This window comes from Mauremys reevesii, linkage group 15 (assembly GCF_016161935.1).
Source record: "Mauremys reevesii isolate NIE-2019 linkage group 15, ASM1616193v1, whole genome shotgun sequence".
In the NCBI taxonomy this organism is placed as follows: domain Eukaryota; kingdom Metazoa; phylum Chordata; order Testudines; family Geoemydidae; genus Mauremys; species Mauremys reevesii.
Window position 1 is genome coordinate 36400732 of NC_052637.1, and position 26406 is coordinate 36427137.

At 39.0% G+C, this 26406-nt stretch overlaps 1 protein-coding gene across 6 annotated transcripts in view; it reads left to right on the forward strand.

Moving 5' to 3' along the window:
* Positions 1-26406, forward strand: part of RHOT1 (ras homolog family member T1) — a 45672-nt gene that overhangs the window by 8649 nt on the left and 10617 nt on the right. For all 6 annotated transcript variants that reach the window (XM_039501490.1, XM_039501485.1, XM_039501489.1 and 3 more), the window contains exons 2-18: positions 1759-1817; positions 4979-5060; positions 7336-7379; positions 8711-8764; positions 9266-9318; positions 10621-10729; positions 11061-11162; positions 13728-13826; positions 14954-15062; positions 16023-16143; positions 18002-18086; positions 19564-19709; positions 22012-22112; positions 22512-22642; positions 23072-23155; positions 24799-24918; positions 25281-25483. In XM_039501490.1, coding sequence (XP_039357424.1) covers positions 1759-1817; positions 4979-5060; positions 7336-7379; positions 8711-8764; positions 9266-9318; positions 10621-10729; positions 11061-11162; positions 13728-13826; positions 14954-15062; positions 16023-16143; positions 18002-18086; positions 19564-19709; positions 22012-22112; positions 22512-22642; positions 23072-23155; positions 24799-24918; positions 25281-25483 — 1702 coding nt within the window. The remainder of the gene's footprint in view (positions 1-1758; positions 1818-4978; positions 5061-7335; positions 7380-8710; positions 8765-9265; positions 9319-10620; positions 10730-11060; positions 11163-13727; positions 13827-14953; positions 15063-16022; positions 16144-18001; positions 18087-19563; positions 19710-22011; positions 22113-22511; positions 22643-23071; positions 23156-24798; positions 24919-25280; positions 25484-26406) is intronic.

A 26406-nucleotide genomic window follows, 5' to 3' on the forward strand; every position in this document is an offset into this window, starting at 1 on the left:
ACAAAAAAATAAGCTTCTTCACATCATGAGGCACTTTGCCATCTTTTGTAACGTCAAAGCAGACAAAATACAGTTTGTGAAGACTCTGGGTATGTCAATATTACAAGCAATACAGCACCAGAGCTGCAACTATGCAGCTGTAGCTCAGACACTTACTACAGTGATAGAAGGGATTTTTTGCCCCCTTAAGAGGCAGTAGCTAGATTGACAGAACAATTCTTCTGTCACTTCGCTGTACCTACAGTGGGGGTTAGGTCGACCTAACTACATCGCACGAAAACATTCACAGCCCTGAGTGAGGTAGCTAGGTCAACCCAAGTTTTAGGCCTAGACTAGGCCTTAGTCCATTGTTCTTAGTCCAGCAAGAGCCATGCCCTTTCTCCCAAGGACAATAAGAATCTGGGACTGAGGTGGAATCATCATGTCAAGAATAACTATAGTATAAAAGTAGAATGACATATGTGAGATTCCTAACCTCTGATCTGTGGAGAGCTGGCTGGTCAGATAGTACTTGCTTTTCTCATTTCCAACTGCTAAATTGCATTAAAAGAAGTTAAAAATACATCAATGCTTTCATAATATTTATTATCAATGTAAGTAATTGCTGTAGTCCACTCTATGAAAAAGTTTGGGGATCCTTGTTATATATGGAACAGCATAATATTATTTGGAGGACCATGCAAGTTCCTTTCAATAGCAGCCTTTGTAAAACTCTGGTACTTGGTAGACGGGTCTCCTTTTCTCCATCTTTATACAGTAATTACTAAAGTTCATGTCACTAATCACTTTAGAACATGGTACAACAGTAGCCTAGTTGATTAAAAAGTCAGCACAGAATCTAATCAGTAATCTGAGGGTCAGCTCTGATTTGCCCAGTAATAGCGTATGGTACTTGTTGGATTAAATATCCTCTTGTAATGAGCAGAATTCCTTTCTGAACTGTGAGAACCTCACTTTTTACCTGGATGAGTTGAGACTAATGATCATATACTTGCCTCTACTTAATGTTTTCCTTGTGATGAAGCTAGCCATGTGAAACTACCAGGATCTTCTCATACAAGAATATTTAAAATAATGAGAAATCAGAGAAGCACAAAGTCAGCTAGAATTAACTCTTCTTACCAGTATTTTTTTTTTAAACTATACATCAAAAGAGTGCTTAGCGTTTTGGCAAAAATAGGAAAAAATAAACTAACTTCAGAAATGGCTGGTCATAAATGATTGCTCCCTGTAGTATATTCTTCACTGTCCAATCTGGTTTTATTGCAGACATCCCTGCCCTTACATCTTTTTTTAATGCAGATGTCACTTTCTTGTTACGTTAATTCTTTTCATTCCTTTCCTTCCTGAATTCCTATGCTAAAGTAAATGTTCTATATGCACGCCCAAATATTTTCAGAGGTGCCTCATATTGTAGTAATTTGAGGCTAAATCTGCTCACCTTATCATGTAAAGCTGGACAAGGCAAAAAAGATTTGATGTTTTGTTCCTTTAGCTGAAAAGTTTAGGCATGTATTTGAAAACACATAGGAGACGGACCCACATTTCTTTACCAGAAAGGTCCTTAAAGCGACCCTGTGAAGGAGCTGAGGACTCATGTTAGATTTTATTAAAAGAGACATTTTTGTTAAAATTTTAATATTGGAAGTTGTAAAATGTTTTTAAAATACTTCCCATCTTGAGATAGAACTGTAACTATTCAGTGAAGCAGAAGGTTAAAACAAATATTCTAATTCCATTATTTTTTTCCCTTCACAGCCAGAGTTGGAAAGACATCACTCATTATGTCTCTTGTCAGTGAAGAATTTCCAGAAGAGGTAGGACATCCCTATTTGTCCTCTAAATTGTGCTTCTCTGGTAGAAAAGCTACTTACCAGTCACAAAAATGTGCATGTAAGTTAAAGTTGGTGAATTTGTAATTTTAAATCTATCAGTGGACTTTTTAATGTGGTGCTTTTCTTATTAAAGTATTTAAAAGGGTGATAAAAGGTATTGGCTTCTCCTGGAAGAATGACTTAAACTGATTAGAAACATTTATGTATGGAGAACAGGAGTCATATTTAAGTTACTTATTTTTGCTCATTCTTTTCATATGCTTAACTGAGCTCACACTTGTTCTTATTGATCCACGTACGCCTGAAGTGTTAGTCCTTTAAAAATAGTCAGAAAATAACATAGGTCAAAAGAAGGGAATAATGGAGGAAAAGATGTTGAAGAAGGAGAAGGGGGGTAATCTCTGCCGGAAGGCATTACTTGTAAAAACGTGAACATCTAACTATATAAATAAAGGTGAAGAGTTCAAACCTTGTCAAGCTGTATAGCCCTTGCAGTAGTAGTTAGTCAGTATCTGTAATTAAGAATGACTTTGCATTGTGTTACTTTTTGAAGCATGTTTTCATCACCCATTGATGTAAATAATTGTGTCTAAACCTTTTTCAGATAAATATAGAAATGGCTGGGTTTTATTTAGTTGGTTATGGACTGGATTATACTAAAACATTTTCAGGCTATTCCTTTGAAAAAGGTAGCAGGCAATAAAACTTGTAGTGTCTTATTGTTAACACTCACTGGATTCCTTTTCTTGGCACGATATTAGGGGAAAGATAGTTTATCATCTGTTTAAGTAAATGTTTAAAGTTTGGAATGTGGGACATGAAGCTGGCCTCCTATACCATGAGTGTTCGCTCTTTAAAACTGCAATGTCGTATTTCCTAATGTACGGCAGTATACGTCTGAAGTCCAAGAACAAGGCTGCAAATGTTTTAAAATATGATTACATTACTGATGTCACTACTGGGGCTCCTGGCCATTGCTATCCCTTTAAATGAATTGCAGCACTATATGACCTTTTTGTCTTTATACAGTAGAGTCCACTTCGACAAGTACCTTTTTAAAGGAAAATTTCATCTACACTCAGCACAGCAATCTGATTGCTGAAAACAGCAAAGATGATTTCAGACCTAATTGTATCATATATAACTCTTCAGAAGGACTTGCTGGAATCATGCATGTGTTTGTTATGCAGCTCAGGACTGTGTAGAGGTGTCATTGGGGTAGTCTTATTTCATGCACCAGGTGCTGCCATAATCATCTTGGCAGAAATGTGACTATGTCTGCAGCTTTACACAAGGCCATTCTTTGAGCAGTCAGGCTTGTTAAAAGAACATAAAGATACGGAAGGACAGATTTGCCAAGCAAAAAATCTGGTCAGTTGGATGAATTTCCTGGAGACTTAAGATTGATGTTACACGTTGGTGTTGCACTGTTAGGAAGGCAGTATGGATTAGTGGATGGAGCGCTGTACTGGGACTCAGGAAACCTGGTTTCTATTCCCAGTTCTGCCAGTGGCCTGTTGGGTGACCTTTGGGCAGGTCACTTCACCTCTCTATGCCTCAGGATGTAAAGTGGTAAAATGGGATGATGAGACTGGCCTGCTTTGCAATCCATGGATGAAAAGCACTATATAAGACTGATATATTATTTATTTATTTATTACCATGTTCCTGAATCTGGATGGGTACTATTTGGGGAATAAATTACCTGTCGTGGTTGATGTACAAAATTTTTCAAAGCATTAGTTTTCATGAGTATCATTTTTGAGCTCCCTGTAAACTTCTGTAGATTTAATATTTAGCAGAACCTATAAAAAAAAAAATAGCCTGCCACGTGTTGTGACTTTTTGGAGAGAGAGCTTTATCTGTTGCATGTCATCACTATTAGACAAGTTTGGCATACTTTGGAGAAGAAGAGTGGTTTTCATAGGCCCAGTCTGCTTCATTCAGGTCAGTGGGAGTTTTGCCACTTACTTAAATGGGAGCAGGATCAGGCCTCATAGGTCATTTGTGCAAAAGAACAGAAAAATTAAAATGAGATTTTTGGCAGCACTTTTAATCTGGCATGTCTATGCAGCCAAAAAACCCCTCAAACTAACCTGCGGCAGAGTGTTTCAGAGCCCTGGTCAACTGTCTCAGGCTTGCGGAGCTTGCACTGTAGGGCTAAAACTAATAGTATAGGGGTTTGGGCACAGGCTGTAGCTTGGGCTCTGAATCGCAGCAGGAGGAGAGGGTCTCAGATCCCAGACTCAAGCTTTAGCCCAAACATCTACACTGTCCTTAGCCCTCCAGTGCGAACCCTGGAATCCCAAGTCAGTTGACCTGGGCTCTGAGACTTGCTGCCATAGGTCATTTTTTGATGTGTAGTTGTACCCTTAAGATATGTCTACAATGCAATAAAACACCCACTGCTGGCCCATGTCACCTGGCTTGGATTGTGGGGCTATAAATTTGCCATTTATATATTTAGGCTCAAGCTCTGGGACCTTCCCTCTCGCAGGGTCCTAGAGCCTGAGCTCCAGCCCAGAGCTGACCGTATACACTGAAATTTTATAGCCCTGCAGGCCGAGCCCCATAAGCCTGAGTCAGCTGACTCGGGCCAGCCAAGTGGGTGTGTTATTGCACTGTCGACTTACCCATAATGGCTAGTTTAGTGTAATGTCCTTGGAAATGGATGTGGAGATATCTGTACTAATAGTTGAAATAAACAAGAAACCAAAAATTTACCCATACTACAGAATAGTATTGCTTAAATGATATATTTAAGCTTTAGGTGTAATTGTTAAATATGGTAAATTGATTTACAATTCAGACAGCAGTTTATTTGTAGGGTACCTTGTAATAATGTTGCTTCTAATATTTTGGGTCTGAGATTTACCTGAGCCTTCCTTTCAAGTGTTTTCATAACAATGATACTCTGGCACAGCAATGCTTAGACTTGTGGCAGAGGCTTTAAGAACATAAAGAAAACAAAAACTTTTGCTGAAAAATCTAACAATTAATAATCACTTCTATTTAAAGCTTCCTAATCTGTGGAGAAGTTTATCTATACTCTTTTTATAAACCATTGTTAGATGTTCATTTCCCTACTTTATTGACTGTTTTTATAGAGGTTTTTCCTTCTTACTGTTTGTTTACAAATCAAGGTTCCTCCACGTGCAGAAGAAATCACCATCCCAGCTGATGTCACCCCTGAAAGAGTGCCAACGCACATAGTGGATTATTCAGGTAGTGGTTCTATAGTACACATGGCTGTATGACTTATTCTGATCCAGGATTGCTTTCCTGCTTCAGTAGCCTCATCAAAACTTCCAGCTTCTTCCAGGATCTGGAAATTAAATTAATGTTATTTTAATGTAGGTTTTTTGAGGTGTTGAGGTAGATTGACAGGGACCGATTCTGCAAACTCCACTGAGTCTAGTGCTTAGTGTTGTGAGTAGTCCCTCTGAAGTCAACAGTAGCAATGTTCTAATAAGGTCAGTGGGTGGTCTGATCATGGTAGTAAATGTTTGCAAGGTCAGGCACAAGGCAACTAAATTCAGGGAGATCCAAAACTGCTCTCATCCCATTTAGTGAAGAAGTCACTAAAAATGTAGGCAACTTTTACATATTCTGTGTACTGTGCTATCTTGGCACAACAGGATGAGATGACAACATAATTTAAACTTCTGTGAATTTCTTTACTCTTATTTTCATTTTTTTTTAAATGTTCCCATCTCGTCTGGTGCTTGTTAAATAAATATTAATAGGCTGAATACTGAAATCGAATAGAAGGCATAAATAAATCCTACCATTGCCCAGCAGGCAGAAACTCAAGTCAACAGTTAAGTTTTATGCCATGCCTTAAAAGTCAACAAACTTGGGCTCTGTCAGGCAATATAGAAAGCAATTCCAAAGTCAAGAACCTCTGAGGAAAGCTCCCTTCAGACATTCAAAGGCGGGGACCCAGGGCGAGGCTGCATCAGCAGATTTTCAACTGTTATGACTGCTCAGGGGTGAAGTTGACTTTTTGTTTGGTCAGTTTGTATGTCAGTGTTAATTTTAATGTTCTGTGTCCACTAATATTAGTACATACTCTGAATTTTAAACCATACAAACCTAGTTAAGTCAAATATCGGAATCCTTTTTCCTTTGAGTCTCAATTATTTGGGAATGCTTGAGGCAATTCTACAGTTGACATGAGCCAATTCCTATGATAAATGTGATTTTAAATTATTACGTTAACTAAAGATCTTACTACCACCTTGTTTCAGGTTTGTCTTGTCATGTGAACAGTAGTGGCAGTACAGCTAGTCTTTCCTCTATTTGAAGACTTTTCTCTCAGTAGCAAACACTTCCTTGGGGTTGTGATAAAGAAGAAGATCACTTTCTTGTAATTACCCCAAACTCTGCCCACAACACTTTTGAAGTTTGCTTCTCCATGACAGTCTTTACAAATGATTTCATATTTCTGTCCCCTTTTGATGCTATCCTCAATTATTTCTCAGTTTATACAAAGTATTTTATGATGAGCTCCCTCTGGGTTTAGGATTAACTATCGCACAGCCAAGGGTTTTCCATGTTGTTATATAAAATCTCTCAGACAGATACAGCAAAAGCTCTGATTTGCTAGGAATTATATTTGCTAGTAAAATTATAGCCACCAGGCTGGAACTGGCATTTGCACACAAATTTCCAGTATGAACTTTAAAGCTGAATAATTGCACTGGCAAGACAGGCTCCCTCTGGAAAGCATCAGGGATTGGGTCTGCTACATTTTCTGCGATCTCCTTCTTGGGGTGCTAAACTGATGCTGTTGTTCTGTAATGTAAATTCCAGCATAAAACATGACATTGTAGAACGGGTGGCCAACCTGAGCCTGAGAAGGAGCCAGAATTTACCAATGTACATTGCCAAAGAGCCACAGTAACATGTCAGCAGCTCCCCATCACCTCCCCCACCCCAGGGGGAGGAGTGACGGCATGGCAGGCTCAGGGGAGGGGGCAGGAAGGGGTGGAGTGGGGGCAGGGCCTGTGGTAGAGCCAGGGGGTGAGCAGTGAGCACCCCCCAGCACATTGGAAAGTTGACACTTGTAGCTCCAGCCCCAGAGTTGGTGCCTATACAAGGAGCTGCATATTAACTTCTGAAGAGCCACAGGTTGGCCACCCCATTGTAGAACAACAGCATCACTTTAGCACCCCAAGAAAATGGCAGAAAATGTAGCAGACCCAATCCCTGATGCATTCCAGAGGGAGCCTGTCTTGCCAGTGCAATTATTCAGCTTTAAAGTTCATACTGGAAATTTGTGTGCAAATGCCAGTTCCAGCCTGGTGGCAAGGGCATCAATTTCACGGCCTTTGCATTAGAAGCATATTTTTGTTCCACACACTTTGCTAAAAGTAATTAAAAATGAAAAAGGGCCATTGCCAGGATGGCTGTACCTGGAATGAGTACTGTAAAATATTCTCAGGTTTAGTTCATGATGATATAGAATATCAATGGCATTTTTTCCTGTTGCATGCAGAAGCAGAGCAAAGTGATGAGCAGCTTCACCATGAAATATCACAGGTAAGTGACAGTTTGGGATTAGCTAGAATCAAATTAGGCAGCTTCTGCTCCTTGATTTTCCTCTGCTGATTAACAAACTTTTAAAAAAGTTTTTCACTCTGGAGAGCTTCTGGCTTGAATTATTGGAAGAGAGCCCTCCCATTCTTTTCTCTCAACACTTTCCCCACGTTTCTGTTAGAGCCTTTTGTCACAGCAAACCTTCCTCTGGTCCAGGAAGATTGGGTGCTGTTTGTTTGCTAGGAAGTGCATCAGAGCAGTTATCAGTATTCGTGAGAAGGGATTGCTTTGTAATTCAAATCACGTACTCCTTTGAGGGTTGAGTGCTCTGCCTCTGCAGTGTTCCTGTATGGTGGAGAGAGGGGCAAACTTGTGACCTGGCAATGGTAGAATGTGATATTGGCGAATTCAGGTTGATCACAGTGTAGTATAGATGGGATGGCAAAGCCCAAATCAAACTTAAATCCCCTTAACCTCTGAAAACTAGACCAACAGCTGTACCCACGTAGCACCACTTCTCCTGGTTCCCGTTTGTAATATTTGTCAGGGCCAGCGTTACACACAAACAGTTCCATGGGATGGGATGCTGTGCTTTCTGCATAACCATTGCAAATGGTCAGCTGTGCCTGTTCCACTTACTAGCCTGCCCAGAGAAGATGGCAGCTCTCACCACAATATTCCTCCCCCTTTGGCAATTTGGGCTCATGTTCCTGCTTGGTTGGAAAGGGAGAAACCAGCTTTCTTTCAGGCAGTCAACTGAGGGACTGACAGCGTTTGCAGCAAAATGATCCCAGTGCCTGAAAAATCCTGTTTTTCCTGCCAACCTGTTGCATTACCCTTACAAGTGAACTGCTGCAGTAGGGTGTTTGTGGAGTTACTAAGAATCCTTCATTTCCTGCCCTCAGTGCTTTCTGAGCATCTTAAATGCACCTTTGTATATTCTATATAGAGGCAGTTTTTTCAGTCCTATATAGAGGCAGTCCTATTCTTGGTGGGTAACCAAACTCGAGAACTGCAGCTCTGGACCAAGGAAAAATAGATAATCTGTGACAGCTCAAATGTAGATAGCTTAGAAGTCTATGTCACCATTGCCCTGGAATGTACCTCTGCAAAAAAATGATTTGGGCATTTCTTAATATCTTCCATTTCTCCGCTCTCTTCAGGCCATCAGTCTGGCTTCAAATTGTATGAGCAAGCTAGGGGCACAAACACTGGCCAACAATGAAGCATTTTTTACTCTTTTGTTGTGATGTTGCTAGGTGTGCTTTTTAACTGTTTGCTGTTCTAGGGAATCCACACATTCAGGATTCAATGGTTTCTCTTTTTCATTTTAGGCTAATGTAATTTGCATAGTATATGCTGTTAACAACAAGAATTCTATTGACAAGGTATGATGAAAACACCTTTTATAGTATCTAGCTGCTGTTTAAGATGCATCTCCTGTGACAGGATAGGCACAGTGAAAACTTTGTTCTTAAATATTTAAAGTGCATAAAATCTCACTGGAAAATATTACATGGTATATAATCTACCAATAGTATTCTTTTTCTGGTGGTCCCCATCAATCGTCTCTTTTCCTTGTTTAACAATGACACCTCAAAGTTTTCTGTTGGGTGTGCCATTCTCACAAACAAGGAGTACTAGATAAAATTCTCTTCTGATCTTGTTAATTCCATGCAGTAATAAGCTGGGAATGTTGCTATCAGTCAGCTTAGGCTTTTCCTTTTTAATTCCTACACCCTCATGGCCAAAAGTGGTGCTCATTCCAACTCACAATAAGCCCAGAAAGCAAGAGACCAGGACCAGCCATTCTCAAGTTTATTGTATGCAGTTCAGCCATATTAGCCTAAGCGTGCGTTTTCTTGATACGCGTTAATTTGTTGCTTTAGGTAACAAGCAGATGGATTCCTCTCATCAATGAAAGAACAGACAAAGATAGCAGGTATGTACTGAGAGGGAGGAAAAAACATGAAATAGACCTAAATATTAAGGTGATGGGGGTGGTTAAATAACATTGAGGGCATTGTTCAGCCAAAAAAGACAGATGTGAAGTTAGTCTGAAGTAGCCTCATTGCCTACATTTTTTTTTACAAATATTTTCAACTAGCAAGTGACTTTTTAACCCATCAAATATGCTGTTTTTAAAATGTCATTGATAGCTTGCACCATATATGTGAATGCCTTCCTACTTTTTCTGCTGTAATGGCCTGCACGAGTCTTCTTCCGATGCCAGTTAGGCTAAGAGACAGTCCATGGCTTGATCGCAATGCTGCCTCCATGGCTAGGCTTCTTCAGGCACCAGGCATTTTAAGTTTTGTACAGATCTATGAAATGTTGTTGGAAGCTGAGAAATTAAAGGAGAGCTTTCAAGGAAGTTCCGTGACAAGCTAAGCATGAGGGAGACAGCTTGTATTCTGAACTTCCTGCCTTTGGTTGGCTTAAGCCAGGCCCTCATTTTTGTGTGTGAATTTCTAGTTTAGCTATTTTAAAAACAAAATCCAGAGGAAAAAATTCGTCGGTGAGAATGTTGTCCATTTATTGTCCATGTCTGCTCTTTCTGAGTAATCATGAGCTACTTGGGGATCTCTTATAGTGAAGTGTGGAAAATTATTATTTTTACCCAGTGCACCAACTTTCCTATCTTTGCAAGGGTAATACATTGTGCGTGTGCAGTAGGAATGCCCACAAAATATCCAGATGAAATTTTGTGTGTTACTGTGTATAATGGAAGCTTTATAAGTAATTAACCACACTGTTTAACTTTTCCAAAAAATCCAAAACAAGTACAGGCGAGTCTCATCTTACGTGCATTTAACATGCGCAAATTCAGCTTTGTGCGGTTGGCAAAAACAAAAACAGAGAGAAAAATAACAATTTAAATACTGTACCTGTAGTGTGGGTGATTCTGCCCGCCATTACACTCAATGTAATTTTGACTATACGCAATTTTCGCTTTACGCGCTGACAGTGGAATGTAACCCCAGCGTAAGATGAGACTCGCCTGTAAAGCACTTTGTAAGTTAAATCCTTGTCGCATTAATTTGTTCGACACCGTTATGAAATAAATCTAAAACTGCTAATTCATTTTTGTTCCTGCTCTTTACCATTGGCGTCTAGTTATTCATAAAAGCAACATAAATACAAATTGTTTACTTCCTTTGGAGTAGAGTAAGTTGCCAAATACAATAGATATTTTCAGGTCCCTCTCATTGTAAATCTCCTTTGATAAATCTTATGTTTTCAGGCTTCCTCTTATATTGGTTGGAAACAAATCTGATCTAGTGGAATATAGCAGTATGGAGACCATCCTTCCCATTATGAACCAATACACAGAGATAGAAACTTGCGTAGAGGTATGCTCCTACATTTTGGAATTCATTCTGAGTGAATAACAAGTACCACATTGCTGCCAAGTTTATACTTTAACTTTTTCGATTGTAGTAGTGATAGAGCAACTCAAAATTACTACGTTGTTTGTATCGCAGTAGTGCTAAGAGGCTGCAACTGAGCTGGAGCTAGTCCCCGTTGAGCTAGTCATTGTAAACACGTAGGTCTCAATTTTTTTCAAAGGACCATATTTCCCTTCTTTTCAAAGGACCTTTTTCAAAGGACCATTTAGACACCCAAAGAAGTGGTGAAATATTCAAAAGGGTTAACTAACTAATTTAAAGTCTTCTTTTTCAGTGTTCAGCCAAAAACTTGAAGAATATATCTGAGCTATTCTATTATGCACAGAAAGCTGTTTTACATCCCACAGGGCCTCTCTATTGTCCAGAGGAAAAAGAGGTATTTGTTTCTTTTTAAATCAATATATATGTGTGTAGTGTAATAAACTTAGTTTTGCCAAAGACAGTTGGCAAGACAGTTACGTTAAAATAGTAAAATATTTTTGCCTTTTTGCTTTTTATGATACTTTCGCCCCAGTAGATTTTTTCTTGTTTGATTATTTCTAAGTGTTGGTCATCGTGTGCCCGCTCCCTTATGCCTATAAGTTGCCACAAGTACTCCTGTTCTTTTTATAGTCTGTGACGTTAATCAGAGCTGTGACTTTTACTAAGTCCTGTGTGGGAGAATGTTGCAGGATGTTCATTTTTACTTCCCAATTAATTACATGTACAAACAATTGCAAATTGATTTTCAGATTTGATTTGGTCATGGTTGTACAATTATGCCAAACGTAATCTGATAGAATCTGGTTTCAGATTCTTTCTCTATTAACACAGATGTACATTCCGAGTAACTCTATTTACTTCAGGGTATTTACTCCAGTGTCATGGAAAGCAAAATTCTTTCAGAGCACTCTTGTGAGACTTTGACAAGAGCGCTTCAGAACAATGAGTGCATATTTTTTCTAGTGTTCAAGTAACTGCCATAGCTAGTTTCTTAGTACACAAGGAAACTAATTAAATGGATTACCCGGGTGCATGTGGATTTTTGTAGTAGTAATAATATAGGTTGCAATTAATAGGGGCACTGGATTTATCACTTATTGTGGATTGTCGCTTCATCTTGAACAATGGGGAAAGCCACTCAGTCACAAACGTTGAGTAATAGAAAGCCACAAAATAATCACAGCTTGACTTTGCACATCCTGATTTTGCCTGGTGCTGTTGTGTAGTGACATTGTATCACCACAGTGCAATTAGTATCATCGTCCCTTTTCTTTCTCCCTCACTCCTCACCATGGCTGGTAGTCGGAGAAGAGTTTTCACTCTTCTCTTTTTTCCCCTCACCATCTTATTTATTGGGAGGGAATTCCCTATCTTTCTTTTTTCTCTCTCACCTGGGAGCAAACTCATCAGCTTTTCCTCTCCCAGGCTGTTGGTCCATATGCTCAGTACTTTGTCTAATAGATGAGAGAGGACAGTTAAAATTACTGTGATTGGCCCCAGGGCTCTTCCTGAAACCCTCCCTAAACCAGTTGAACATGGATCAGGTGCCTGTTCAATAGCGGTTCACTGTGGCTCTAGAGCCATTGAATTGAATTTATTTTTTGTGTGGAATGTCCATTTAAGATGCCTTATTAGATTTATCTTCATTGATACACAGAAGATTCTTCTCTAGTCTGATCACATAAATAGACTTTAATTTTTGAATTAGAAGTAGAATCATAGAAACGTAGGCCTGGAAGGGACTTAAAGTGGTCATCTAGTCCATCCTGCAGTGCTGAGGTAGGATTAAGTAGACCTAGACCATCCGTGACATGTGTTTGTTTAACATGTTCTTAAAAGCCTTCAGTGACAGGGATTCCTCAGCCTCCCTGGGAAGTCTGTTCTAGTGCTTAACCATCCTTATAACTAGAACGTTTTTCCTAATATCCAACCTAAATCTCCATTGCTGTTGATGAATCCGATCATTTCTTATTGTCTCTTCAGTGGACCCGGAGAAACACTGATCACCATCCTTTTCATAACAACCTTTAACATATTGGAAGTCTGTTATCAGGGTTCTCCCTCAGTCCTCTTTACTCAAGACTAAACATGCCCAGCTCTTTCAATCTTTCCTTATGGGTCATATTTTCTAAACCTCTTATTGTTGTTGCTTGCTTGTGGATTAATGTATTATCTTAAAACATAAATATTTTAAAAGATGATCATACAGGGGCTGAGCAAGGGCATAATAGTCTAATGCAGTGGTTTTTAACCTTTTTTTATTTGCGGAGCCATTTTTCAAACAGAGGTGCGGACCCCTTTGGAAATCTTAGATGTGGTCTGCAGACCCTCAGGGGTCTGCGGAGCCCAGGTTGAAAACCACAGTGCTATGGTAATGACAACCTTTCACAGACCCCCTAGATAGTCTGCAGACAACCCTCCCCCACACACACACACTTCCACCAGCCGGGGTCTGCAGACCACAGGTTGAAAACTACTTGTCTAATGCACCTCAGTGTATATTAGGAAAGGCTAGGAAAATGATTTTCTTCAAATTTCTGTCGTCAAATTGTTTTTGAAAACTTTTTACATCACAATAAGGCAACAAATACAGAGAACTATTTTTGGATATTTGTATTTTTGGATACTTTTGGATTGTTCAGCCTGCAAAGATAGATTCAAGATTTTATATAATTGAATTTAAGGACGTTTAATATCAAAAATGACTTTTTTGTAATCTTTTTCGGAATATAAGTTTACTCTTGCCGGGTTTTGCTGTTTCTTATATTTATTAATTTTCTAGGTGCCCATTCTGAAAATCTAAAACAAACCAAACATTAAATTGTCAATATCTATTTGAAATCTATTTAATGCTCTCTTGTGTTGTTAGTGTGATTATTTTCATGTTCAAGCCAAAAAAAATAAATAAAAATGTAATTTTCCTGTGAAAGTGGGTCCTAATTTCTCTCTTGATCTGTAGATGAAACCTGCCTGTATAAAAGCTCTGACTCGCATCTTCAGAATCTCTGATCAGGATAATGATGGCACTCTCAGTGATGCAGAGCTCAACTTCTTTCAGGTAGCTCCCTACTATTTTTTTATCACCCCCTATTTTCTCCATACTGAGTACATGGTAGCTCAGCTCTAGAATACTATCAAAACAAGTTGAGGTGACTGGTAACATTTGGATACCTATTTTTAATTGTGAAATTGCTCACTGGCTAGATTGTGCCATTTTAGGCACTGCCCTGTGCTTGGGGACTGGGGACTGACTTGACCAAAATTTCTCCTTGAGTTATAGGAGAGCCAGTACAATGGGCACTGTACCACATAGCAAATAGGTGCATTATGTACTATCCTTCCTGCTGATGTGGATTTAGGGAAAGGCCATAGGCCTTGTTCTTCTTGGGAAACTGTTACCATCTTCAGTGTCTCCACTGGGATTGTGTTTTTAGTCCTGTGTGTAGTTGTGGCGGAAGTCTCTTTGCACACTCCCACTGGGTAGCGCAAAATCTTGCCCTATATAAATCATCTTTGTATTGTTGATGCCCATAACAGATACTGGGCCTCATTCTTCTTGAATGCTGGTGTAAAATCGGGAGTTATTCCCCTAAAGTCAATGGAATGACACTGGCGTAAAATGAGTGAGATGAAAATCAGGTGTAATATTTCATATACCGAACTACATTTAACCTTAAGTGTTAGAGCTAAGAAATGGAATGCAGAGTTAAAGCTTCTCCTCAAACCTGAATTCGCATTATTGTGGCTAGCTATTGCTAAGATTGTAATTCAGTTGAATGTCCTGTGTTTGTCAGTTTAAACTTGCAACACTTTTCTTGAAAAACTAAAAAGGGTTTTTCTACATCCCTACCTCTACTGATTAGTGCGGGTTTAAATACAATCCTGAGGTTCCCCAGTATTGCATTTCTGTTTCTTTAAACGCCTGTTCCTCTCTAGGTGGCTGTGATTCTTTAAAAGTCTTGGAAACTGAAGCAAATAATAGATACTCTGTCTTGTTTTGCTCTTACGTGGGAGCAGTACCAATGAGCAAGGAACTGCCCTTCCTGCTCTGCTTTAATTTAAAGTTTGCTTGAATTGTCCCTACCATTAAATTAACATAGCTTTTAAGGCTGCACTTTGAACAGGACATGCTGTATGATTGACTTAGTATCAGTGTTTCTAATATGCGTTTTCTTTGTTTGTTAGAGAATTTGTTTTAATACTCCACTAGCGCCTCAAGCATTGGAAGATGTAAAGAATGTAGTCAGAAAAAATCTAAGTGATGGAGTTGCTGATAATGGATTAACGTTAAAAGGTAGGTATTGTTTGAAGAGAGACATTTAAAACTGATACAAGATAAAAGTCCATGTGTAATCTATTGTTAAAGGAGGAAAAAGAGATTGAAATATGATTTCAGTTTCTTGCTCCCTTGGCAACAAGAGCTGGTCATAACTTGGCTGTGGCATGGGATAAACTGAGGAATAATGGGGGAGAAGGAAATGGTGTTCCAATGGAGAATGCTTAAGGGACCAAAATGTCTGAATTAAGTGTGCTGATTCTAAGAAATTCCCTCTTGGGCAGATTCTATAGTTTCCATTTAGAATAGGCTATTTGGTTAGTTTTACCAGAGTGAGCACTAGCATAGATAAAAGTGTTGGTTCCCACCAGCATTTTAATGACTGCTGTGTAGATCTGTTCGGAGTAAGTGGTAAAAATTAAAGGTGGTATCTTTTCTACTACTTGTGGGAGCTGCAACTGTGAAAGCAAAAGTGAGAAATAGTAGGGGGAAAACCTAATCTACACACAGCCTTAAAAAATCGTGTGTGGATTGAACTGGGGGAGTAATCTCAGTTTTCAGAAAGACATGGAAAGTACTTAAGCAATTATCCTCGAATTTTGGTGTAGGAAAACTAATACATGCTTCCGTGAAACTACTATTGAAGGTTGTCATTCTTTGTATGTTTAATGGAGACCGTATAAAAACTTTCAGCATGTTACAAATTAAAACCAACCCTGTAATAATAATGCTGGTGCTAACACTGAAGAAACAAATTTTAAGAAAATAATAATTTCGGCGATCTGATTATAGAAGTATAATTGTACAAATTGAAGGTACAGAAAAGTCATGTGTTCATTAAGATTTTATATATTCCGCACTGTGCTTTTATGTTTGTGTATTTTTTTTATATTCACTCAATTTAAAAAAACAACTCTCAATGTAAATGTTAAATGTTTGAAAGCCTTCAAAGTCTTAAGAATTATCATTTAATTTCAGGTTTTCTTTTTCTACATACGCTTTTTATTCAGCGAGGAAGACATGAAACTACTTGGACAGTATTACGCCGCTTTGGATATGATGATGACCTAGAGCTCACACCAGAGTATTTGTTTCCTCCGTACGTTTCAGCTGTTAATTTTCACATGTTAACTCTATATAGAACTTGTATGTCGTGCCTTGGGATTGCTAAATCAGCTACTTACTATACAAACACGACTCCCAACTTTGTCAGCAATATTTACGTTTACATAAACACATTATGGAGTATACAGTATATAATAATCTCTTGATGTATGTGTCACTTCAATTATTCATGTGCATTAAGGGCCTAATCCAATGCCCACAGAAGTAAAAGGAAGTTCTTTCCAATTACTTCCTTGGGTATTGGATCAGACTTGGAGCAGAATATCCTTTTCTACAGAGCGAGTAGAAGGATAAAGGAATTCCAATTTCGGTGTGTTACCAGAAATGTCTAAACTTAGGTTTCATAGTGTCACCTAGTTTCACTGTGGGTTGCATATGGAGAGCAGAGGGACAAGGGATTTGCAATACCAGATCAGACTCTGTTCGTTTCACTCCAGAATGCTGTCCCTGGCAGAGGTTCATACCTCACTCTTAAGAGGAAAGCAAACTTTTGTCTCTCATAATGCCAATTGTGCAAAAGGAATCAGGTGGCGGAAGAAGGAGATTCTTTCCCTGAACACTACGATTAGTTTATGACCAGAACATGGAACTTAATTATCCTTTGTCCAACTATGACAGGAGGAGGACAGGAGACACTGGATGTGGTTTAATTAGGGCACTATTTTATTCCTAAATATCAGGGAGTACCCAGCAGATAAAAGTGTGCAGTGCAGGTAATTCCATAATCATTTACATGTACTTGGGGAAGGAGGAGGCTGCTGTCCACCTTCCCCCTTCAACCATCTTGATCCCCAGCCAACCTGCTGCTTGGACCTTACCCCCCTCCTCCCCTCGAATGGAGGGTTAAGGGGGACTGTAAAGGGAGGGCAGGAGCCTTGCCGTACCAGTCATAGGAGCCCCACGTCCCCCATTTCCACTCCTTTTAAAGTATACATCCTTTAAATCCTTTTCCAATCCATTTTATCTGATCACCATATCCCTTCCCTACGGAGTAAGTGCACTGGACATCCGCCCTACACTTACATAATGAGTTGTGATGTGATAGCTTAACTCCCATTTCATGTTTTATGTAAGCCCCTACCCACTGTGGAGAAGAGGGGGGAAAAAAAACATTTGCCTTGGCCAATGTGGTGGTGAGGGGAAAAATTCCTTCCCAGTCTCCCAAGACTAAGCCCCAATACCCACCGTGGATCACGACAAAACCTGGTATTTAGCTATGGCCATTGGTGGAAGGGTGAGTGCTACTCTACCTTGTCCAGGTAAAAGAGGGCTTTTCCTGCACTGGCATGGGCATAGGCCTAAATAGTTTCCTCTCTCTTCTGGTCATCTGGGGGGGATGGATCAAACTGACCTGGTTTGAAGCTGCTGCAGGATCTTTCTGAGTGTCTAGTCCTTAAACAGGCCACACATCATCTCCTATAAGCCAGCCAATAGCCCCAACTGCTTAATGTGCGCTGAGGCCATTCTCTTGCCAGGCATAGTTACAAGTGGGATAGTTCTAAAACTATCCAGCCCTTTTTATGACATTTAACTCCTTTAGGATGAGATTTTCAGAGGATCTTAAGGGAATTAGGTGCCTAAGTCACTTACTTTCTTTTGACTATCCCATCCCTATTTCTTTCATAGAATGCTGATGATATTCCTGTTATATCTGAAAGCACCTTATATTACAGATGATTTTAGAACGCCTAGTAAACAGTGCTTGCTGTGTTTTCAGTGAAACAGAAAAGGAGCTGATTGCAAAACCACTAAATGCTATTTTCATATTTATTTCTTGGAAGAATTACATTATTTATTATGTGACTAATTTTTTATTCTTTTTTTTTAAATAGGCTAAAAATTCCTTCTGACTGCACAACAGAATTGAATCACCATGTGTATTTGTTTCTCCAAAGCACTTTTGATAAGCATGATTTGGTAAGAGTTTAGTCTGACTTAAGTGGTGCTTGTATAATGTTTTAATTGCTCTCTAAATCTTAACTCTTTGACTTGATCTGTACAATGGGATGTTTATCAACAAAATCCAACTCCTGATGTCCAGCCATGCTTTTTACCTTCTATTAGGATTGAATTGAAGTTTATGAAGCTGAACCAATTTTATTTTTCAAACTCAAAGAATTAGGAGTCAATATTCATCTTTAATGTGGCACAGGAAACTAAATCAATACTTAATATTGGGAGAGCCATCTTCCTTGTGTTTAATTGTTCTGCGAGCAGGTAACATTAGTACCCTACACCATATAAAGTCTATACATGATGTCAATTTATCTCCTTCCTGGGACTAGGCTTTGTTAGCTCAAGTAACAACAGAAAAAAACTCAGCCTAAGCTTTCTGCTGAAGCCTGGCAATTCCTTGGGTTTCCTGTAGGGCTTTTTCTCCCAGTTTTCTTGGACTAAGGATCATGCTTCCCTCTGCTCTTGGAGTTGAATGGCCAGCACCGGTTACAATGTGGCAGCAGTTCTGTGAGGGATCTGACTACTGACAGGTTGAGTCAACAGAACAGCTCTTCCTTATGCAGGGTCAGATTCTGCTACCCTTTTAAATGTGTTGATCAGTGATATTCCTAAACCAGGAAAAATGTTCTTACCATGTTATGAAATTGTATTAAAAAGAATATTTATTTTACACACACAATCAAGAATGCTAGAAATGACAAATGTCTATGTAGGAATAGAGATTGAATAAGGCTTTAACAAAAGATCCAATGTTTGGGGGGTTTGGGCTTATTCTCCATTTAATATATTTAGGTTCTTAATTTAAAGGAATAGTTGTGACCCTTTGTTGTCTGTCTGAGGCCTGTTCTGCACTAGAAATGTTTGTCGCATAGGGGTGCAATTTTTCTTTTAAACAACACTTTTATACCAGCAAAAGCCCCAGGGGAGATGCAGTTACACTAGCAAAAAAGTGCTTTTGTATAGATAACTTATTTTGTTCAGGAAAATGCATAAGTTGTACCAGCAGACGCGCTCATACACCAGTATACGCAGCTGGTATATTTACCCTCCCTAGTAAGGGGAGAGGGATAGCTCAGTGGTTTGAGCATTGGCCTGCTAAACCCAGGGTTGTGAGTTCAATCCCTGAGGGGGCCACTTAGGGATGTGGGGCAAAATCAGTACTTGGTCCTGCTAATGAAGGCAGGGGGCTGGACTCAATGACCTTTCAGGGTCCCTTCCAGTTTTAGGAGATAGGTATATCTCCATATATTATAAGTCCTGAGAATCCTTTTTAAAAACTGATTATCCACCTACTGTAAGTAAATCCTTAACATAGTTTTTATGGAATGAATGCTGCACAGGCCATTCAAATCCCATACAAGAAATACTTTACTTTTGCAAGTATGTTTTGATGAGAATATTATTGATATCTGATGTATAACTATGTGCATATTTCCAGGATAGAGATTGTGCTTTGTCCCCTGATGAACTCAAAGATTTGTTCAAAGTCTTCCCTTATATACCATGGGGACCTGATGTCAACAACACTGTTTGTACAAATGAAAGGGGATGGATAACATACCAGGGGTTTCTTTCTCAGTGGACGTAAGTATGATACATTATATGTTGCTGTTGCCCAGGAGTTACATTGGGACCTTACAGTGGCCTTACATTAGGACTTCATGTGATGTAATAACCTATTTTATTGCACATTTATATGCGTAGTTCTGAATATGCTATGCATATACTATTCATATGTTTTTGTTTAAACAAATGAATAGTAAATCTAGTGAGGTAACTGAAAAAATCATTCTAGAGTTAAAAATTTTTTGATGAATGTTGTCAGAGCGATCTGCTTCATTGAATACTTTTAAATAACTATGCTAATTAAGATGCCACAGTTTTACAGTGTGATTTATTTTTAAGTTATCATTCAGATCTAATCAAGTAAATAGATAGCACCAGCAGTGCTGCTGCTTAAATGTTTATAGCAAATGGGGTGCCAAAACTGTGGCAATCTACTTAACAGATGAGTTCCTGAGACTGCTGTACTGTATTCAGAGAATTGATTGCAATTCTCAAAGTTAGACACACAGCTCTTGTTTTAAAGGGAATACGAAAGATTATTGCTATAGAGATTGCAGAACTAAATTACTTGCTCAGTAAAACATTGTCCTTTCCTTTATGAAACCATGCTTTATTTGGAGCCAGAGGTTCTCCCTGAAATGCCTTGGTGAAGTTTGAGTTTACTCCCTTAATGGGGTTTAGTCTGCATTATAAAGTTGTTGCACGTGTTTGGCTCAGCTACCAGTGTCCCCAGGAGAGGCATGCTGACTTAATGTGAATGGAAGTTGAATTTCCTTGTACTCTGGAGAAGAATGGTAATTCCTCAATAAGCTGGAGGTCATTCTCCAATAGGGTTTTCAGAGAAGTTCACATTATTTTTTTTGTTGATTTGGAAACTTGCAATACATTTTCCAGAACTTTTATGTCTCTCATGTTTACATAACTGACTTGTAGAGAAATTCACTTAAATGCCTGTCACTGATTTCATGGTGCTCTGCTAGTTCAGTAGCAGACTAATATCATTGACTAGAGCCAGGTATAGCATGGAAAGCATGTACAAGCTTCTCCATACTGCTCAGCCAATGCAAATCAATCCTGATCTCCAGCACCCTGACTATACCAGTCTTGGTCCTTTCACCCATCTACCCAACCTCTGCCAATGTATTCCCATCCACCTGGATCCTGTCACTTGCTTCTCCTATCCAAACATTTACCAGCCATGTTAAATTACATGGTGTGCTTTTTATATGAGCATCCATGCTTGAAGGGGCTAATCTGAAATCACTACATTTCTTCTTACTAGACCTACATAGGATTGAAACATAGGTCTCCAGAAATACTAACTTTCTGTGCCAACCAGCCGTTGTCACAGTAATATTTAAGGGATGCATATTATTTTTGGATTTTGTCTGTCAATCCTGCTGTCCTTAGTTCATTTGAGAGCATTGATAGTCAAGTCCCCAAAAATCCAGTTTGTTTGATTTACATAATTGCTAAATCAAACATAACCCTGTACTTGCTATGTAATTAATGCATAGTTTATCAGTGTATCACCTATGAAAGATTTTTTGATATTTATCTAAGAAAAGCTATTGGATGATTCCATTTCAGGTACCGCTTAAGTTTCCTTTGAACGTGGCAAAGCACTTTAGAGAACTAACATGTAGGAACAGTATTGAGGACATTCACTATAAGATCCCATTTTAAAGCTTCCTGTTGAAGATCTGCTATTATGTAGAAAGGAAGCAAGCCAAAATGTTGAAGAATTGACCAAAGCAATCGAGCTTTTGGAGCCACTGTGTTGCCTGCTGCTCAGAGAACTGCAGGCTGTTCTGGAATTTGGGCAGTGTCCAATGATCACTGCCTCAGGACTCTCACCAAAATTTGGAAATCTGCCTGAAGTAGTATGATCATTAAGAGTCATTAATTGTCACCCTCTCAATAATTAGTCGATATTTTCTCTATATATACCTCCTGTAAACATTAAAGCTGTTACTGTCTTCTGTTTGCGTTCCTCTTGACAATGAGTTGGGAATACAGAGGGGGAGCAATCACATTCATTTTGTGATGTGGAAAGCATTGTGCACATGGTCAGCATGAGTGGTTTTGATCTTAGCAGGGGCTCCCCTCATAGTATCATGGGTTCATTATATTAATAAAACTAGGGCCATTTTACTTTCAAACACGTGTGTTCTCATTACTGTATGGCACCAGAACACTTTGCTTTTGCCAGATGTAATACATAGGGCACAAGTACTTTTAACAGAAATCTGGAATGGTGAATGTTGGCAATTTAGGAATGATTGTTTTGGGATTTTTTTCTCCTCTTTTTTCCCCTTAGACTAACTACATATTTAGATGTACAGCGCTGCCTGGAGTACTTGGGCTATTTAGGCTATTCAATACTCACAGAGCAAGAGTCTCAAGCATCAGCAATTACAGGTAATTATCTGAAATGTTGTTTATACAATTTGGGAGCTTATTTTAAAAGATCAGTTTCATACATCCAATTGCCAAGTAGTAAAGTGAGTTTAAATGAAATGTCCTGTGTTTTTTTTTTTCTCCTCCTTTCTGCTTAGAATGCAGGCATATTTTGAAAAGGAAGAATATCCTGGAGAGCATTCTAGTTTGTTTATAAAAGTAAAAAAAAAAGTATTTGACTTTTATAAACGACGCATCATATGAAAAGACTGTCTTGATTCCTGTTGAATTAGTTTGCATTTTGTTCACTTGAACTTTTTTTAAAAGTGTGCGCCATTGGGATATTAAAGATTTTAATTACAGATGTTTCAAGTAATTTAACTGTTCCTACTGTAGGAATTTAAACATTTTTTTTTAAAGTAACTAGAGATAAAAAGATAGACCTCCAGAAAAAGCAGACTCAAAGGAATGTGTTCAGATGTAATGTTATTGGGATGAAAGGCTGTGGGAAAAGTGGTGTTCTACAGGCACTTCTTGGAAGAAATCTAATGGTAAGAAACATTTTCTTTTTAATATGAGTTGTAATTGAATAATATTGAGAGTTAAGTTTAGGCAACAAAACTCTGTTGACAGCATGCAGCTGCCTTAGAACTTTATTTGTTAGCACTAAAGTTTGGAAGACTCATCATGGATTGCAGAATTTTACAGATTAGCAAATAAGTGAATATATATGACAATCGAGCATACTGCCTTGCAAAATGTGCTTTGTTCATTTCCTTTTACATTAGTAGTTTTAGTTTTAATCTTTGATACTTCATGATTGACAACAGCTACAGGTTTACTAGCATACTATGAAGTCTTCCTAATATCAGACTTCAGCATAGTTCTCTGATATTAAGAAAGCGCAACTGTGTAGGAATTTGACAAATTATTTAAATACAGTTTTTATTGTCTAATCTTTAAATTCTGTGTGTTTTCAGAGACAGAGGCAAATACGCGCAGAGCACAAATCTTACTATGCGATGAATACAGTCTATGTATATGGGCAAGAAAAATACTTGCTGGTAAGACTTACATCATGGTTGTTAACTAACACACACACACGCACAAACACACGCACACACACACACATTTTTGAATGTAGATGTGCAGTGTGATAACAATGTAATATGTGCCATCATGTACCAGCAATGCCCCTCTGCCATGTACATTGGCCAAACCAGACAGTCTCTACACAAAAGAATAAATGGACACAAATCTGACATAAAGAATTATAACATTCAAAAATCAGTAGGAGAACCCTTCAATCTCCCTGGACACTCAATAGCAGACTTAAGTGGCAATTCTTCAACAAAAAAACCTTCAGAAACAGACTCCAATGAGAAACTGCAGAACTGGAATTAATTTGCAAACAGGACACCATCAAATTAGGCATGAATAAAGACTGAGAATGGGTGGGTCACTACAAAAACTAATTTCCCTCTGCTGATACTCACATCTTCTTGCCAACTGTTTGAAATGGGCCACTTTGATTACGTTGGCCTCATTTGCACTATAAAAGTGATTTCCACCCTTTCTTGTCAACTGTTGAGAATAGCCACTTCCAGGGGCGGCTCTAGGAATTCGGCCGCCCCAAGCAGTCATGCCTGCGGGAGGTGCACCGGAGCCGCGGGACCAGCGGACCTCCCGCAGGCATGACTGCGGAGGGTCCGCTGGTCCCGCAGCTCCAGTGGACCTCCCGCAGCTGCGGAGGGTTCGCTGGTCCGCGGCTTCGGTGGAGCATCTGCAGTCATGCCTGCGGGAGGTCCACCCGAGCCGCGGGACCAGCGATCCGTCCGTAGTCATGCCTGCGGGAGGTCAAATGGAGCCGCGGGTCCAGTGGCTCCGGTGGACCTCCTGCAGGCATGACTGCGGAAGGTCCGCCAGAGCCGGCTGCCGCCCTGCCGGCATTTTGCCGCCCCAAGTGCGCGCTTGGCGCGCTGGGGTCTAGAGCCGGCCCTGGCCACTTCCACCGTAATTGAATTGGCTCGTTAGCACTGACCCCCCCCCCCGACTTGGTAAGGCAACTCCCATCTTTTCATATGCTGTATATTTATACCTCCCTACTGTATTTGCCACTCCATGCATCTGATGAAGTGGGTTTTAGCCCAAATAAATTTTAGTCTCTAAGGTGCCACAGGGACTCCTTGTTGTTTTTGCTGATACAGACTAACACGGCTACCACTCTGAAACCTATCAAATGGATGATAGTTAAGTTAACCCTTGAAACACTGGCAATGATACATTTGGCAGACAAATTAGTGCTTAAGATGTATTAATCTTCAACAGGTGAAGATCTGTGATGGTTGGAAATACACTTTAACATTTGTTTTAATGTAGTTCATTGATTATAATTGGAATGCTCCCTTGTTTTGCAAGTTCTTGTTTAGTCCTTTGCTCAGTGGTTTTGACTAGAATGAGAACCAGTTTGAATGGGAATGTAAGGCATTATACGGTATAAGCAAATATTTCTTTATGCTGAGAATATTTTCATTGCCTGCAGATGTGGTAGTAGCAGGTCGTGTGCTAGCTTGTTGGCACATTCTCTGTATTATTTTGAGCTTGAATAACCCTAATAGGAAATTTTAAAATAAAAAATAAATCAAAACAGAAGAGAAAGTTATGCAATGAATTTCATAATATCAAAACTTTTTTCTTCCTTTTTCAGCTACATGATGTTAATGAATCTGAATTTTTAAGTGATGCTGAGACCATATGTGATGCTGTTTGCTTAGTGTATGATGTCACTAATCCTAAATCCTTTGAATACTGTGCTAGGATTTTTAAGGTTTGTATCTTTTGTACATATCTCATTACACTGGTTAACCAGAGGGGAAATAAATGTTCACTTTCAGTTATTAGCATTCCTGACTGACTGAGTTGGGCACCAGAAGTGCATACGACTCCTGCGCGATTGCTGATTATATGCAGCTGATGCATTTAAAAATGCAATAAGAACTCGGTGGGCTTCTGTCACTAATGCCTGGCTATGGTTTAGCTGCCTGTGCAGAGCACTCTGCTTCTAGATTTGTGCTCAGCTAAGCCTTTGAATGCGTGATGTTGCCACAAGAAACAATAATAATAGGCTAATCCATGTTGTTTGAACACATGAACTCCTGTTTGTCTCAATATTTTTCTTTAAATTTGCAGCAACACTTCGTGGACAGCAGAATACCTTGCTTAGTGGTAGCTGCAAAGTCAGACCTACATGAAGTTAAACAAGAATATAGCATTTCCCCTGCTGACTTCTGCAAGAAACACAAAATGCCTCCACCACAAGCCTTTACTTGTAACACTGTTGATATACCGAGTAAGGATATCTTTGTTAAACTGACAACAATGGCCATGTATCCGTAAGTAGTCAAGCATCAGAGTTTTCATACTGCATGGATCATGACAACACTGCATGCCATTCTTAATCAAGAGGATGGAACTCTCTGCCTCATTTAAGTTGTTTAGCAACAGAGAGAGGTGCTAGTGATATCAGTGATTTAGAAGGTTCCATTAATCCAATAGACACACAGTTCTGTTCATGTGTGTATACATAACTCATTGCTGTTAATCATTGTCAGTGGGGAACTGTGAGCATATGCAGAAGAGACTAGGCTCCCATATGTCATAACTACTAGTCTAGTGAGTTTATTAATATAATAATATTAATAATAGTGTATAATTACTACAAAGTGTCTTAACAGGGAGTGCAATTAAGATATAATATTTCATATACATTATGCGCCTGAGTTTCAAAGGTACCGAGCACCCACAGTTCCCACTGACTTAAAACTGAATTGCAGGTGCTCAGCACTTTTGAGTCCCTGTTTAGATCTAGAACTCTGGATAGTAATGGTGGCGTTTGAATGGCTATTGGTGATGTTATGCCCCTATCGTCTTATATCCAATAGCTGCATGAGTCTGAGAGCAATAACATAAACAAGTGCCTTTCTGGGAGATTACTTTAAGACTGAAAGTCACTGAGACTACAGTCATGTACCACAAGTGACATCTAGTATTTTTCTGTTTTCTTACATACCAAATGGTAATCAATATTTGATGAACTAACACAACGTTGTCCAAATTTTATAACACTTAGCAATGAGATGCAATCCATGGTCTACTAAAATGGTAAAATCCTAGCATATTTGTAGCAATTATTTTAGGTATATAGAAATGTATCTTAAATATTCACCAAATTACACATTCAGTGTTTCCTATTGGTTGTTTAAAGCAATGAAAGTAACCACTGAGATGAATGACCCAGTACTGCTTGGTAATAATT